At 55.8% G+C, this 13,950-nt stretch overlaps 2 protein-coding genes across 2 annotated transcripts; both read left to right on the top strand.

Moving 5' to 3' along the window:
• Positions 1–2,070: 2,070 nt before the first annotated feature.
• On the top strand, positions 2,071–5,197 carry RAMP2 (receptor activity modifying protein 2). Its single transcript, XM_058820687.1, has 5 exons — positions 2,071–2,118; positions 2,301–2,451; positions 3,493–3,603; positions 3,922–4,024; positions 4,815–5,197. Exons 2-5 carry the CDS (start codon positions 2,391–2,393, stop codon positions 5,068–5,070), a joined length of 531 nt encoding a protein of 176 aa, XP_058676670.1. The 5' UTR covers positions 2,071–2,118; positions 2,301–2,390; the 3' UTR covers positions 5,071–5,197.
• A 337-nt stretch (positions 5,198–5,534) lies between these two features.
• VPS25 (vacuolar protein sorting 25 homolog) lies at positions 5,535–9,539 on the top strand. The gene is made up of 6 exons (XM_058820688.1): positions 5,535–5,640; positions 5,752–5,897; positions 5,981–6,034; positions 6,952–7,040; positions 7,230–7,305; positions 8,937–9,539. Exons 1-6 carry the CDS (start codon positions 5,594–5,596, stop codon positions 9,047–9,049), a joined length of 525 nt encoding a protein of 174 aa, XP_058676671.1. The 5' UTR covers positions 5,535–5,593; the 3' UTR covers positions 9,050–9,539.
• The last annotated feature ends 4,411 nt before the right edge of the window (positions 9,540–13,950 follow it).

The following is a 13,950-nucleotide window of genomic DNA, read 5'->3' as shown; positions in this document are numbered from 1 at the left end:
CGGGTTAAGCAGCGGCTCGGTGCCGTGCCCGCCCATTCCCGGTGTGTCTGGGTCCTCCCGGCCCCTATTGCGGGACCGGCCCGGTCCCGCGGGAAGCGTTGGTGGGGCAGCGCCGTTCCCGCCCGGTTCCATCGCCCTCCGGGCCCCGGGACAGCCGTGCCCGGCATGGCCTCGCTCCCCGACAAGCCGTGCCGGTGTCCCGGGTCCCTGTGGCCCCACCCCTGGCTGTGGCGGCGCCGGGCAGGAAGCGGCTGCTGGCGGCCGCTTTCCTGCCCCGGGGGCCCCGGCGCTGGGGAGCGCACGGAGCTGCCTCTGCCCCGGCGGGGGCCCCGTGTGCCGGCTGCCCCGGGGCTCCGGCAGGGTGACTGCGGGGTTCGAGCAGGACCGGCCGCCCGTATCTGGGAGCTCCGCCGAGCCCGGTGCGGCGGGGGCCCGGTGTCCCCCGACCCCGCCGGGCATTGGCTCGGGAGCGGGCGGACAGCCGGGCTCCGGGATGGGTGACCAGGGCAGCCCCAGCCCGGGTGCAGGGATGCCGCTGTCGGGAGGATGAGGATGCTCCCCGGGCTGGGGCTGCTCTGCTGCCCGCTCCCGTCTCTGCTCCCGCGGGTGCTGCACGGAGCTGAGGGTGCTGCACGGAGCGAGGCCCCAGTGCCACCACATGCACACTCGGAGCATCACAGGGATGTGTCCCCAGCCCTGCAGGCTGGCCCCATGCTGTCCCCTCCACAGCACCCGCAGTGAGCTCTCCAGTGGCACCCTGCTGCTCTCCGGCCCTGGCCTGGAGCCATCAACACCTTCTTTCTTTTCTGAATTCTTCACCAGCTGCACAGAGGCCAGGCTCCCCAAGCTGGGCAGTTGGCCCCAGTGTGGCTGCTCGTGCCCCTTGCAGCTGCCTTCACACTCAGCAGAGCCCAGAAAGGGGCTCAAATCCCAGGGAGAAGCTGCCCATCTCCTGCTTGCCCCCAGGTTTTTGAGGGGCCAGCGACAGCCTCCTTCCCTCCCAGCCCTGGCAGCTAATGGGTGGGAGGACAGGACTGAGGGCGACATGTCAGAGCAGGGATGGGGAGCTTGCGATTCCCTGGGCATGGAATGGGTCCCGTGGCAAGGGGAGGCTGGGAATGGGGCTGGGGGAGCACTGGGGGGAGAAGAGCCCCACACAACTGACCCCGCACCCCACGTGGGGGCTGGCAGGGAAGGCCGGGGATGCCAGGCTGGGTGGGGAGCCCTTGGCAGGCAGCCACCGTCCTGTCCCTGCCCATCCCCTCAGGACGGCGGCCGTCCCAGCCCCGGGGCCGCGCTGAGATCATTGGGTGTCTCCCTGGCAGAGGCTCCTGCCACCCGGCTGGAGGCTCCGCCGGCTCCTCCACAAACAGGGACCAGTGGCTCCAGCCCTGCAGGCACTGGAGTGCCGGGGATGACTTCCAGATGTGGCCACTCGCCCGCAGAAGGTGGCTGCTGCTGCCCGGGAAGCATCGGACAGCTCATCGGACTTTGCTGGGGAGCTGCGATCCGCGGCAGGGAGGGTCCGTCCGAGCTGCCCTGCCCTGCAGGCTGATGTTAAAGGGGAGGCTTTGGGCTGCGCTCTGCCCTCGGCAGGCGTGAAAGGTCCTGTGTAGGAATGTCGCAGGCTGAAGTCACCCCCAGTGCGGGGGACACGGGCCCCTGGGCAGGAACTGCTCCAGGAAGGGGGGCTCTGGCACAGCCAGGCAGGCGCCAGGCTGGACAGAGCAGGAGGAAGGCACTGCGGCCAAGGACCGGCAGGGTCGGCCAAGTGTCTGCCCCCTCCCCACCTCCTCGGCCTGGTGCCTGGGGGTGGATTGTGCCATCACCCTTCCCTCCGTGGCCATGGGCAGGAGCTGGGGCTGCCCCTATGGGGCAGGTGCCCGGCTAAAGCAGAAACAGCCGGTTTGGGGCCGTGGGTCCCCCTGCCGCCCCCATTGCCGGGGACATTGTGCTTTCCCGTCCACTCCCCCCGCTGCTGGGCTGCCTGCCCTCCACGCAGGAGACGAGGGATTTCACAACCCAGCCCAGACAGGATTAAAGAGAAATACACAAGTAAACAAATCGCGGCCTCCCTAACGCTGGACGTGCCGTTCGGGGAGCGGATCCTGCGGGCCGGTGGGTGAGGCGCGGGCCCCGCGGGTACCGTGGGTACCGTGGGTACCGTGGGTACCGTGGGTACCGGGGTGCGGGAGCGATGCCCGCGGGGGCCGGCACCGCACGGGACAGCGCCGGGTCCCGCCGGGAGAGCCGCTTCAGAGCAGCACTGAGCAATCTCATTTTTCACACGTCTCCTGTAGTCAAACTGCCCCTGTCAGAGGAAAGGAGTTGCTTCCTGTTATTTCCATTGAAATCCTTGTCCCGCTCGTTAGCCGGCAGGCTTTGGCAGGATGGCACCGCGCACGCACATCAGCTCCGGCCGCCTCTCCCGGGGGCTCCTGCTGCTCTCCGGTAAGTGCGCGGGGCTCCGCACCCCGAACCACCCCGCACGTGGCCGCCCTCCCACTCGTGGGGCCCGGGGCCAGGGTCTGGGCTCAGCCCGCCCCCATCGCCCCACCCCAAACGGGACCAGCCCGTCCAGGCTGAGTTAGCTGGGGCTGGCACGGCCGGGGGGCACGGCAGGTGAGCGCCAGCTGCTGTGGGCAGCTCCCACCGCGCTCTGGCACGGCTAGGGGAGGAGGGAGCTGTAGCACCGCACATGCCCGGGCAGGGGGGCTGGATGGAGCCATCAGGGGCAGAAATGGGGACAGGGTGGGCTGCCCTTAGCACAGCCAGTGTGCCAGCCCAGCAGTGCCCTGTGCCCAGTGCCCAGCGGCGCCAGAGCTCCCCACCAGCCCAGCAGTGCCTTGTGCCCAGTGCCCAGCTGTGCCAGAGCCCCCACAAGCAGCCCAAGGAGGGCACAGACTGGCAGGTCAGCACAGAACCACCATCAGTGCCCCACAGCTGTGGGTGGAAGATGGATTGAGCAGTTTCCCTGAGCCGTGGGGCTCCCGTGGGCCAGGCCAGACGTGCCCCACGCCCTTGGCAGGCAGTGCTGGGTGTGGAGCTGATGGCAGGCAGAGGGGCTCTCCAGCAGCTCTGTGCTGGGGCCAGCGCTTCCTCTTCCTGCCCCAGCCCTGTCCGGCTGACACGCAGCACCACGCTGGCTCCCCGTGCCTGGGGGTCCCAGTTTGTCCCCATGCTGTGACCATGGCCCAGGGTTTGTAGCTCCTAAACAGCCCCTCTGAACCTTTGGGTAGCTGCCTGCAGCCTGGCTAGCCCCTGCCCACATGGGGGGCTGGATGCCCTAGCCCCAGCATGTGCCAGGCTCTGGCTTCCTGTGCCCCACCTGCCGGCTCCAGTGCCAAGATGAGTTATTTCCCAAATCCAAAATCAGTAATTTCATCTAGACCCGGCCTCTGCCAGGGCAGCTCCTGCACATGGAGCCCTGTCAGTGCCCTTATCACCCCCAGAGCCTGTGTCCCCTCTCACCCTGTGTCCCTCTCTCTGCAGTGCTCCTCGGGCCTGGCCTTTGTCACATGGAAAACGTGACAACGAGCTCCAGCCAGGCCACTGGGACAAACCCAGCCACGGCCACCTCCAACGGGACAGCCCAGTCCATGGGTGAGTGTCGGGGTTCAGCAAGGGCCGGGCAGCACTGTAGGACAGATGGTGCCCTGGCCAGAGATGATCCCTTCTTTCCCCTAACCATCCCAAAAATAAAACCTGTGGCACAAAGCTCTCCCTGCCACTGCCCACAGCCAGCAGCAACCTGCCCTCCCTCTGTGCCCCTGGCATTGCCCTGGGCTGCTGCAGGTCCATCCCTCACTGTGCTGCTGCTGGCTCTGCCACCAGCCTGGGCAGGGCTCCAGGTGTCACCTGGCAGCAGGTGATGCCCTGTGGGCAGAGACACCCTGCCCTGCTCAGCCCCTTTCCTCACAGAGCGGAATTACATCGCCATCACACAGCACTGCTGGGATTACTTCGTCCACCTGATGAAGAAAGTGCTGCCATCGGAGCTGTGCGAGTGGAAAATCATCAGCAGGTACGGCCAGCAGGACTGTGAGAGCCTGAATGAGGAATGCAGGACTCCAGGCAGTCTCCAAAATGCAGTTTATTACATCCAAGAGGTTCAGCAGTCCAGGGTCATGGGTGACAGAGCTGTGCCTAAAGCTGTCAGCTCCAGCTGCAGGCAGGCCTGGAGAGTCTTAGTTTAGGTTAAATTGCATGATATACTTTTCTTTTGGTCACAATACATTATATACTTTTCTTTGCTGAGCATCTTCATACAGTAGAACCAATCTATACCTTAACTTTTACCTATAGCCTACCATAACTACTGTAATTACCATATTCATGTTACTGTTCTCCAATCACTCAAAGTCAGTACATTACAGTTTAAGCTGGAAGTTGTTTTTCAGTTTTCTTGCAGTAGAAAATTCTGAGACCTTTTTTCTACTTGCAACATCAGCAGGCTTGTTTGTCTGTGCTATCTTTCTGCTTGGTAAAAACATCTTGCTCTAAGTCCTAAAAACCCCTTCTAACCAACACACCCTTTGTCTCCTTGGTTATCCAGTAAGACTGGCTCAGCAATTCTTTTCTTCTATATCAAAACTTGCTTTAACTTCTATTCCTTCATCAGACTCTACATTTAAAAAATCTTTCTGCTAAGCATCTGTGAGATTTTCGTTGTCAAGCTTTCATCCTTCCCAACACAGCACCTTTCCCTTTAGAGCAGGGGCAGGGGCTGGGCACTCCACCAGGGTACCGCCGGTGCCCGGGTGTGTGTCCCCGGTGTCCCATCCCCTGCCGGTGTCCCGGTGTCTGTGCTCCAGGCCCTACAGCGAGCTGCAGAACTGCCTGGAGGGGTGGGCAGAGCGCCTCAACTACAGCTACCCCAACGCCCTGGCCGAGCAGTACATCTTCCAGAGCCACCACATCTACTTCCACAACTGCACCCTGGAGCACCCGGTGTACTTCGACCCGCCCGAGGATGTGCTGCTGGCCATGATCATCGCGCCCATCTGCCTCATCCCCTTCCTTGTCACCCTGGTCATCTGGCGCAGCAAGGACGGCAAGGCTCAGGCTTAGAGCTGCCCTCCCGGACCCCCGGCCCGCCCGGTGGGCTCTCGGTGCCACCACCCCGCGCTGCGGCGGCGGCCGGTTCCTCCCGCGCCTTCCCCTCCCCGCGGCCCGGTATTAAACGCTTTTCCCCCCACGCCTGGCGCTGGTTCTTCGTCCGCTCCATCCCGCCGGCCCGGGTCCGCTCCCGCCGGCAGCTCCTTGCGTGGGGAACGCTCCGGCGGAACACCGGGGCCGAACCGGCACCGAAACCGGGACGGGAGGGGCGGGGCTATACGGGGGCGTGGCCATGTCGAGAGGGCGTGGCCTGACGGAGAGGGTGTGGTTTGGTCGGGAGGGCGTGGTCTCACGGGAAGGGCGTGGTCTCACATGAGGGCGTGGTCTCATCAGGAGGGAGCCGTGTGGTGAGGGCGTGGTCTAGCGGAGTGGGCGTGGCTCCGCGCGGTGGGCGTGGCTCGCTGTGCCGGGCCGGAAGCGGGGCGGGACGGGGCGGAAAGCGGCGGCGGCGGCGGTTCCGGTAGCAGCGGCGGCGATGAGCTTCGTGTGGCCGTGGCAGTACAGCTTCCCGCCCTTCTTCACGTGAGCACGGCCGGGCTGGGTATGGGGGAGGCGGGGCAGGGCGAGGAACGCGGGAACCGGGAACGGGCAGTGCCGGTGCTCACCCGCCCCGGTGCTGACCGGGCCCCGCAGGCTGCAGCCGAACGGCGAGACGCGGCAGAAGCAGCTGGCGGCGTGGTGCGCGCTGGCGCTGGCCTACAGCCAGGAGCACCGGCTGCCCGCCATGACGGTGCGGGAGGCGCAGGACATCCCGCTCTTCGCCAACCACCGGCTCCAGCGTATCCTTTGTGCTCCCGGTGCTCCCGGTACCCCCCAGCCCCCGCTCCCCGCCTCCGCCGACGCCTCCTTAACCCGCAACCAGGCAAGCTGCCGCTGGAATCCATCCAGGTGGTGCTGGAGGAGCTGCGCAAGAACGGTGCGTGTCCGTCCGTCCGTCCGTCCGTGCCGTGTGCCCGAACCCCGCAGGCACCGGGCAGCTCCGTCCGGGGGTTTGGGCTGTGCAGGGAAGGGAGTATTGCTCTATGAATTGAATATTGCTCTATAAACACAGCAATATTCAACAATATTCGGTATATTTAGTGCGTAGGGCAGGGATGGTCTGCGAGTTTGCCTCCGGGTGCAGTGTGTGGCACATGTCCCGAAATCTGCGTGTTTGCTCATGTGAAAAACGCCAATCGCTTGTTTTTAATTTTTTTATAGTAATAAAATGGTTATAAAAATAGTAACGCAGTTAGAGTAATAATAATTTGGACAGTTTGGATTAGGACAATATGAGACAATAAAAGCAAAGAGTTACAGACAGTTCAGGTACCTTTTTCTGGGTAAAATAAGCCCAAAAAAGGACACAGTTAACGGAGGATTAACCCTTAAAAGCAACAGCCTGTTGCATATTCATGCACCTCATACATGATGCATAAATTCCACTAAACACAGGGTTCTGTCTGGTCAGTGTCAGCTGCTTCCTCTGAATCCTAAGGTGCCTTCAAGGCAGGAAGAAGTTAATTTCTCCTCATAAGAGAGCAATAAATTCTCTTTCTCTGAAAGTTTCAGGTGTCCTGTGGCTGCTATCTCCCTGCAAGTCCTTTCTTTAAAAAAGTATCTTACATAGCATAGTTTCTATTTTAACATTTTTATATAACCTAAAACATTTAAACATTTTTTATAACCTATATTTAACACACTACTTAAGAGAATTAATACAGCATAACTTTCTAACACAACACATATAATATTAATTTTAATATTTGCGAAAAGCCAATCATAAAATACACATTTTTCACAATCCTTATTTCTGACTTCTCTGCCTCAATCCCTGTTCCCTGTTGCTTCTAGGGAACCTGGAATGGTTGGATAAGAACAAAACCAGCTTCCTGATCATGTGGAAGAGACCAGAAGAATGGGGAAAGCTCATCTATCAGTGGGTGAGAGCACACCCAGACCAGGCTGTGTCCATGAGGATGGGGGACCCTGGCTGCTATTTAGGAAATGGCACTGCTTGTACGCTCAGCTTTGCACACTCAGTTTTGCACACCCCAGGATGTGTGAGAGGTTTGGACAAGGATGTTCAGCCGTGTGGATGAAATTTGCTGTTTTGCCTTTTGTGTTTCCAGGTGTCCAAGAATGGCCTGACCAACTCTGTGTTCACGCTGTACGAGCTGGTCAGTGGAGATGATACAGAGAATGAAGGTAAAGCTGGGGCTCGTGTTCTGGAGCATGTAAACAGCTGATTGACAGATTGCAGCTTTGTAGATTAAATATTCTGAAATCTCAGGTGCAAACTCACCTTTTCCCACTATTGGCACATGCTGCTCCAAAGGCTTTTATCACTTTGCAGGAACATCCCCTCTGTAATTGCATTTTCCCTTCCTCACTGCTTAGGATTTTTATCTGGTGTGGTGAGGGGTGTTTTGCTTTCAAGCAAGGCTCTGCCTTGCAGTTTGCTGTGGCTCATCCCTGCTGACCTCCAGGCTCTGTTCCCCAAGCAGAGATGATGAACCTGTCAGTGTGTCCATCCCTCTGGATTTGGAGCCTGTCAGTGTGTCCATCCCTCTGGATTTGGAGCCTGTCAGTGTGTCCATCCCTCTGGATTTGTGGTGCTCTGAGAGCCCTCAGCACTGCTGCCCCCAGTCCCCTTCACAAACCTGTTTGTTTCCTGTTGTTATTTTTATAATTTTGTTTATGTTACTATTAATTTTGTTTACATTATTGTTGTTTTTCCTTCCTGTTGATGGGGATCTTTGTCCTCTGGAGTTTCATGGCTTGGATGAGGCATTTTCCTTTCCCCAGTGCCCAGCATTTAATCTGGTGTGCTGAGGGGTGTTTTGTTTCCAAGCTCTGCCTTGCAGGTTGCTGTGGCTCATCCCTGCTGACCTCCAGGCTCTGTTCCCCAAGCAGAGATGATGAACCTGTCAGTGTGTCCATCCCTCTGGATTTGGAGCCTGTCAGTGTGTCCATCCCTCTTGATTTATGGTGCTCTGAGAGCCCTCAGCACTGCTGCCCCCAGTCCCTGCACAAACCTGTTCGTTTCCTGATGTTATTTTTTGTTAATTTTATATTTTTGTTGATATTATTGTTATTTTTTTCATCCTGTTGATGGGGATCTTTGTCCTCTGGAGTTTCATGGCTTGGATGAGGCATTTTCCCTTCCTCACTGCCTAACATTTTTATCTGGTGTAGTGAGGGGTGTTTTGCTTTCAAGTCAAGCTCTGCCTTGCAGGTTGCTGTGGCTCATCCATCCAGGCTCTGTTCCCCAGGCAGAGATGATGAGCCTGTCAGTGTGTCCATCCCTCTGGATTTATGGTGCTCTAGAAGCCCTCAGCACTGCTGCCCTAAGTTCCCTCACAAACCTGTTTGTTTCCTGATGTTATTTTTGTTATTTTAAAATATATTATGTTATATTATGTTATGTTATATTATATTATATTATGTTATATTATGTTATATTATTTCTAATTTATATTATGTAATATTACATAATATATACTTTATTATATATATAATATTACATATATAATATAGAATATTATATTATATTATATTATATTATGTTATGTTATGTTATGTTATATTATGTTATATTATGTTATGTTATGTTATGTTGTTATATTATTTCTAATTTATATTATGTAATATTACATAATATATACTTTATTATATATATAATATTACATATGTAATATAGAATATTATATTATATTATATTATATTATATTATATTATATTATATTATATTATATTATATATTTTTGTTATCGTTATTTTGTTTATATTATTGTTGTTTTTCCTTCCTGTTGATGGGGATCTTTGTCCTTCCCTAGAGTTCCATGGCCTGGATGAGGCCACGCTGCTCCGTGCCCTGCAGGCCCTGCAGCAGGAGCACAAGGCTGAGATTATCACTCTGGATGATGGCCGAGGAGTCAAGTTCTTCTGAGAGCAGCCTCCTCCTCCCCTTCCCTGCTGCAGTCTGGGCTCTCCCTGCCAAGCCTTCCTCTCTGGGCCTGGCCTCAAGCTGTGACTGCAAGTAGCTGCATCTCGGGGATTTCTCGGGGCAAGATGAGGCTGAGAACCCTTCCAAAGACTTAGGAATATCCTGAGCTCCTCTGTCTGTCTGTTCTTCCTGTTGATGTGTTCCAGAGGCTGGAGCTGCTCCAGGCAGCTCTGGGAGGGACCACCCACAAGTGGAACTGGACTTGCTGCTGCTCCCTGTGCCTGTGGTGGCCTCCAAGGGTCCCCCTGTGTCCCTGCCAGCCACACGTGCCTGGGTGCTGCAGCCCTGCTGCGGTGCCAGGGGATGGGGCAGGAGCAGGGGACTGGCTGTGGAAGCCCTCAGTGGCAGAAGGAAATGCACTTGCTGCCAAGCAGGCTGGGGGAAGCCAGGGAACTCATTTCAGGTGATTAAAATGAGATGTATTTATAGAGCAGCCTGGCTGTTTTCATCTGTCTTTGTTTTTGCATCAGAGACAGAGCGCTGTACCAGATTTTTGCCCTTCAGTCATATTTCCTGTGTGCCCCAGGGAAATGCAGTGGTTCCAGGGTGGGAAACAGCACAAAAAAAGAGAAGGGAACCCTTGCTGCCCTTCTCAGGACAACATTTACTTTAAATTAGCATGTGCAGCCTGCTGGAAGCCCCTGGGTTTGTGCAGAGGTGAGGGGGTGAGCTGTGTAGCATTGTGGCTGGGAGAGGGATGACTCAGCTTTAGGTGATAACAAAGTCAGAAATTGTGATAACTTGTCAGAAACTGTGGCCAGGTGCAGTTGCTGACCCTGTGAGCCCTGGGGAAGCAGATGGCTGTGCTGGGGCAGGGCCACCTTTCCCTGGTCATTGTCAGAGGCTGGGGGCAGTGCTGGAGTGGCCTCAGGTCAGTGTGGGGCTGCAGCAGAGCAGGTGGCACCTGCACCCCACAGGCTGCCCCTGTCTGTCCTTGCCTGCCCTTGGGGACAGCCTGGCCCTGCCTCACCTGCTCCTGCCAGCTGATGTCAGCACTGAGGAATTCTCAGTGCAGGTGGCACGCTGCAGGCTCTGAAATGTGAATATTTGTTCTGGGCAGGAGCCTGTAGAGCTGGACCTGGTGGGCTGTGCTGCCCTGCTGCGGGCACCTTGCTCTGGGGGCTTCCTGTCTGTGCCAGGCTCTGCAGTGCTGTGCAGGAATTGCTGAGTGCCAGCCCTTGTGAGCTGAGCAAAGGCACCAGCAATGCTCACGGTGGGCTCTGTGGGTTCATTCGGAGCACCACCACCCCTGGGAGCTCTGTCATGGTCCTGCCACTGGTGGTGCTGAGCAAAGCCAGCAGCACAGGCTGTGCCATGCCATGTGCCATGTCCCCACAGCTGGCACAGGCTCTGCTTGGTCAAGGATCATCCCTCTGTGTCTGCAGCCACCAAAGTCTCTCTGTAGGATTTTTATGTGACTGTGTTCACAGTGGTCCCAGGATGAGGGAAGAGATGAGGCTCTGACTCCATGTTCCAGAAGGCTGATTTATTATTTTATGATATATATTATATTAAAACTCTACTAAAAGAATAGAAAAAAGGATTTCCTTAGAAGGCTGGCTAAGAATAGAAAAAGAAAGAATGATAACAAAGGCTTGTGACTTGGACTCTCTGTCTGAGCCAGCTGACTGTGATTGGCCATTAATTAGAAACAACCACATGAGACCAATCCCAGATGCACCTGTTGCATTCCACAGCAGCAGATAACCATTGTTTATATTTTGTTCCTGAGGCTTGTAAATTTTCCGGCGTTCTTCTTTGCTGCTGATTTATGTCCAGAGAGAGATAGCTCGGCCGGAGATGGCAGCTCAGGGAATGCCATTTTCTCTGTTTCTCGGCTGTTTAGGCTTGTAAGGTTTCTGTTGCTGTTTTAGGCTGTTTAGGTCCAGGGAATTGTCAGGGACGCCACTTGTAAGGTTTTCTGGCTGTTGCTGTTTAGGTGGCCTGGAAAGGCCCAGGGATGGCCTTGGAGAGCCGACGCTTCAAAGAACGAGGAGAGACTTCTGATCTTGTCTCGGTCTTGGTGTTTATTAATTGTTTATCTAAAAGATTTTCTTTCAGCCCGACAGAGGTCTGCACAGCAAGTCAGCCATGGGCACACTGCGAGCCCCCTGGGCGGTCACTTATCTTTATACTCGAAGTTACGTATACAATATTTACTATTTCTCCCCAATACCTTCTACCCTTATTAACCGGTGCACTTTTAGTAATGACCAATCCCAAAGTGCCACCACCACCACAGAAGATGGAGGCCAAGAAGAAGAAGAAGAAGGACAGGACACGCCCCAATTCCTCCATCTTACTTCTTTAGACCCCCCTGTACCAAAATCCTAAACCCTGTGTTCTACACTTTAACTAACTTATCCCTTCACCATTCACCCAGTGAATTCCTCCCAGCCCTCATACAGGTCTCATCTCCTGTGTAGGATCAAAATCCTGCCACCAGACACTTCTGGCAACATTCCAGGATTCCCGAGCCCCCCAAGGGTGGTCTCGGCCTCTCTGCACCTCCATCCTGAGGTGCTGAGATCCCACAGAGGCTTTTCAGCTTCTCAGGAGGAAAAATCCTAAGGAAAGGATTTTTCATAAAAGATGTCTGTGACATTTTTATGCTCCCAGTCTGGCTTTGTTTCCATGTCCAAGATCTGCCTCCCCTTTCCTCCTCATGCCACCAGCATTGCCCCTTCCCTCTGTGGTGGCTCTGGCTGCCCTGCAGAGAGCAGGGTGCTGTGCCTGCAGGTGGCTGCATTTGATCCCAAACAGTTTGATCCCTTCAGCAGCCAGGCTGGAGTGTCTGTTCTCACTGCCTGTGTGCACAATCCCGACCTCCCAGCACTGTGTTCCAGCCTGGGAGTGCTCTGTGTAACCTGCCTGTCCTTGAGGGAGTCTGTGTTCTTAATTAAATTTGCTCCCTTCTTAGGAAATGGCTGATGTGACATTAGATAAGCCCAAAACCAGCTTTTCATTCCAAGCCACTCCTGGCAGCAATTCCCTTCTCTTTTTCAGATTCCTATTTAGTTGCTTACTCACCGAACAGGGGGAAGAGGAGGAGGAGGAAGAGTACGTCCCCTCTGCAGAGTGGACATGGTGTAAAATTCCTTTTCCACACCCTCTGGGCTGGATACCAGAGGCCACATCCAGTGAGGAGCCTGTGGGACCAAATTCCCTGGGCTGGGATGGCACTGCTGGGGCTGAGGTGCCACTGCTGAGGTGTCACTGTCACTGCTGGGGCCGAGGTGCCACTGCTGAGGCTGAGGTATCACTGCTAAAGCTGAGGTGCCACTGCTGAGGCCATGGTGGCACTGCTGGGGCTGGGATGTCCCTGCTGAGGCTGAGGTGCCACTGCTGAGGCTGAGCTGTCCCTGCTGAATCCATGGTGTCCCTGCTGAAGCCATAGGATGAGTCCTGGGAGTGGCAGAGCTCCTGCTGCCCCCCTGCATGGAGCAGATGTCCCTCTGTGCAGGTGCTGCCCAGCCACACAGCCCTGCTGCAGGAGGAGGCTCAGGGTGGTTTTGGGGGGCTCAGGCTGCCTGGTACAACCCCCTCCTCCAGCCCCTCAGAGGCCCTTGCCACGTCTGGCTGTGGTGATTAGGGCTCTGTGGGCAGGGTGAGGCAGAGCTCAGAGGGGCTGGTGCCAAGATAAGGCTCTATCAGGCTGGGCACACTTGGATCCTGCTGGTGAAGGAGGAAAGATTCTGAGAAAGATTTTCCTTAATGCAGCTGCTTAGGAGCAGGAGCTGTTTCAGTTTGATAACTTTATGTGTCGGGATAAACGTGCAGGTGGGTCCCATCTGTGCCTCTGGGCTGAGGAAATCCTCTGCAGTGATCTGCCCAGGGTTCCAGCCACGGCTGAGGTTTTGGGTGCCTGAACTCACATGAGGGACACCGAAGGTTCCATGGGTATGGAGTGGTGAAGCCAACAGTGAAACAAGCCCTGGGTGTCCCTGGAGCCCTCCTGGGACAGGCACCCTGTGCTGTGCTGTGCATCCCCAGCTGTGCATCCCCTTCATCCAGACCCATCTTGCTGGTGAAGGAGGAAAGATTCTGAGAAAGATTTTTTTTTTTTTTAATGTACCTGCTTAGGAGCAGGAGCTGTTTCAGTTTCATAACTTTATGTGTCAGGATAAACGTGCAGGTGGGTCCCATCTGTGCCTCTGGGCTGAGGAAATCCTCTGCAGTGATCTGCACAGTGAGCCGAGGTTTGGGTGCCTCTCCACCTCCCTGAACTCACATGAGGGACACAGAAGGTTCCATGGGTGTGGGGTGATGAAACCAACAGTGAAATAAGCCCTGGGTGTGCCTGGAACCCTCCTGGGACAGGCACCCTGTGCTGTGCATCCCCAGCTGTGCATCCCCTTCATCCAGACCCATCCTGGCCCCTCTGTGCTCCTGCCCCAAGCTCTGGCATCACACAGACAATTCCTGGCAGGGCTTGGTGGAGCCTGGAGCTGAGCAGGGCTTTGATTCATGATCTAATTCTGAGGAGAGTGATTACTCAGTCCCCTGTTCTCCTTCTGGCAGCCAAATGCAGGCGAGAAATGGGGTTATGTTCCCTGATTGTGGCGGTTCCTCAAAGTGAAGCCTGTCACTGGCACCTGCAGCCCAGAAATGTCACCCTGATAAGGCTGGGGAGCTGCAGTGGGCTCCTGATTGTGGAACATGAGCCCTGTGCTTTCAGGCCAAGCTGGCTGCAGATTGGTGTTCCTGGCCAGGCCAGGAGCTGCCCGAGCTCCCTACCAAGCTCTGCTGTGCAGTGGCATTTGGAGGGATCATGTAGGGAATTTCTCAGATCACTCACAAAGGGAGGTGTGGGAGGGCAGCACTTGGAGCAAATTTCACCCCTA

Source organism: Ammospiza caudacuta, chromosome 27 (genome assembly GCF_027887145.1).
Source record: "Ammospiza caudacuta isolate bAmmCau1 chromosome 27, bAmmCau1.pri, whole genome shotgun sequence".
Taxonomy (NCBI): domain Eukaryota; kingdom Metazoa; phylum Chordata; class Aves; order Passeriformes; family Passerellidae; genus Ammospiza; species Ammospiza caudacuta.
Note: the sequence above shows the minus strand (reverse complement) of the source record. Positions and strands in the feature narration are given on the sequence as shown.

What these genes read in the sequence shown, in the direction of transcription:
- RAMP2 (XM_058820687.1), top strand. Translation starts at nt 2,391, where the DNA reads ATGGCACCGCGCACGCACATCAGCTCCGGCCGCCTCTCCCGGGGGCTC. An exon ending in GGGGCTCCTGCTGCTCTCCG is followed by an intron (nt 2,452 to 3,492) that starts GTAAGTGCGCGG and finishes CTCTCTCTGCAG; the next exon opens with TGCTCCTCGGGCCTGGCCTT. An exon ending in GAGTGGAAAATCATCAGCAG is followed by an intron (nt 4,025 to 4,814) that starts GTACGGCCAGCA and finishes TCTGTGCTCCAG; the next exon opens with GCCCTACAGCGAGCTGCAGA.
- VPS25 (XM_058820688.1), top strand. Translation starts at nt 5,594, where the DNA reads ATGAGCTTCGTGTGGCCGTGGCAGTACAGCTTCCCGCCCTTCTTCAC. An exon ending in AGCTTCCCGCCCTTCTTCAC is followed by an intron (nt 5,641 to 5,751) that starts GTGAGCACGGCC and finishes CGGGCCCCGCAG; the next exon opens with GCTGCAGCCGAACGGCGAGA. An exon ending in CGCCAACCACCGGCTCCAGC is followed by an intron (nt 5,898 to 5,980) that starts GTATCCTTTGTG and finishes ACCCGCAACCAG; the next exon opens with GCAAGCTGCCGCTGGAATCC.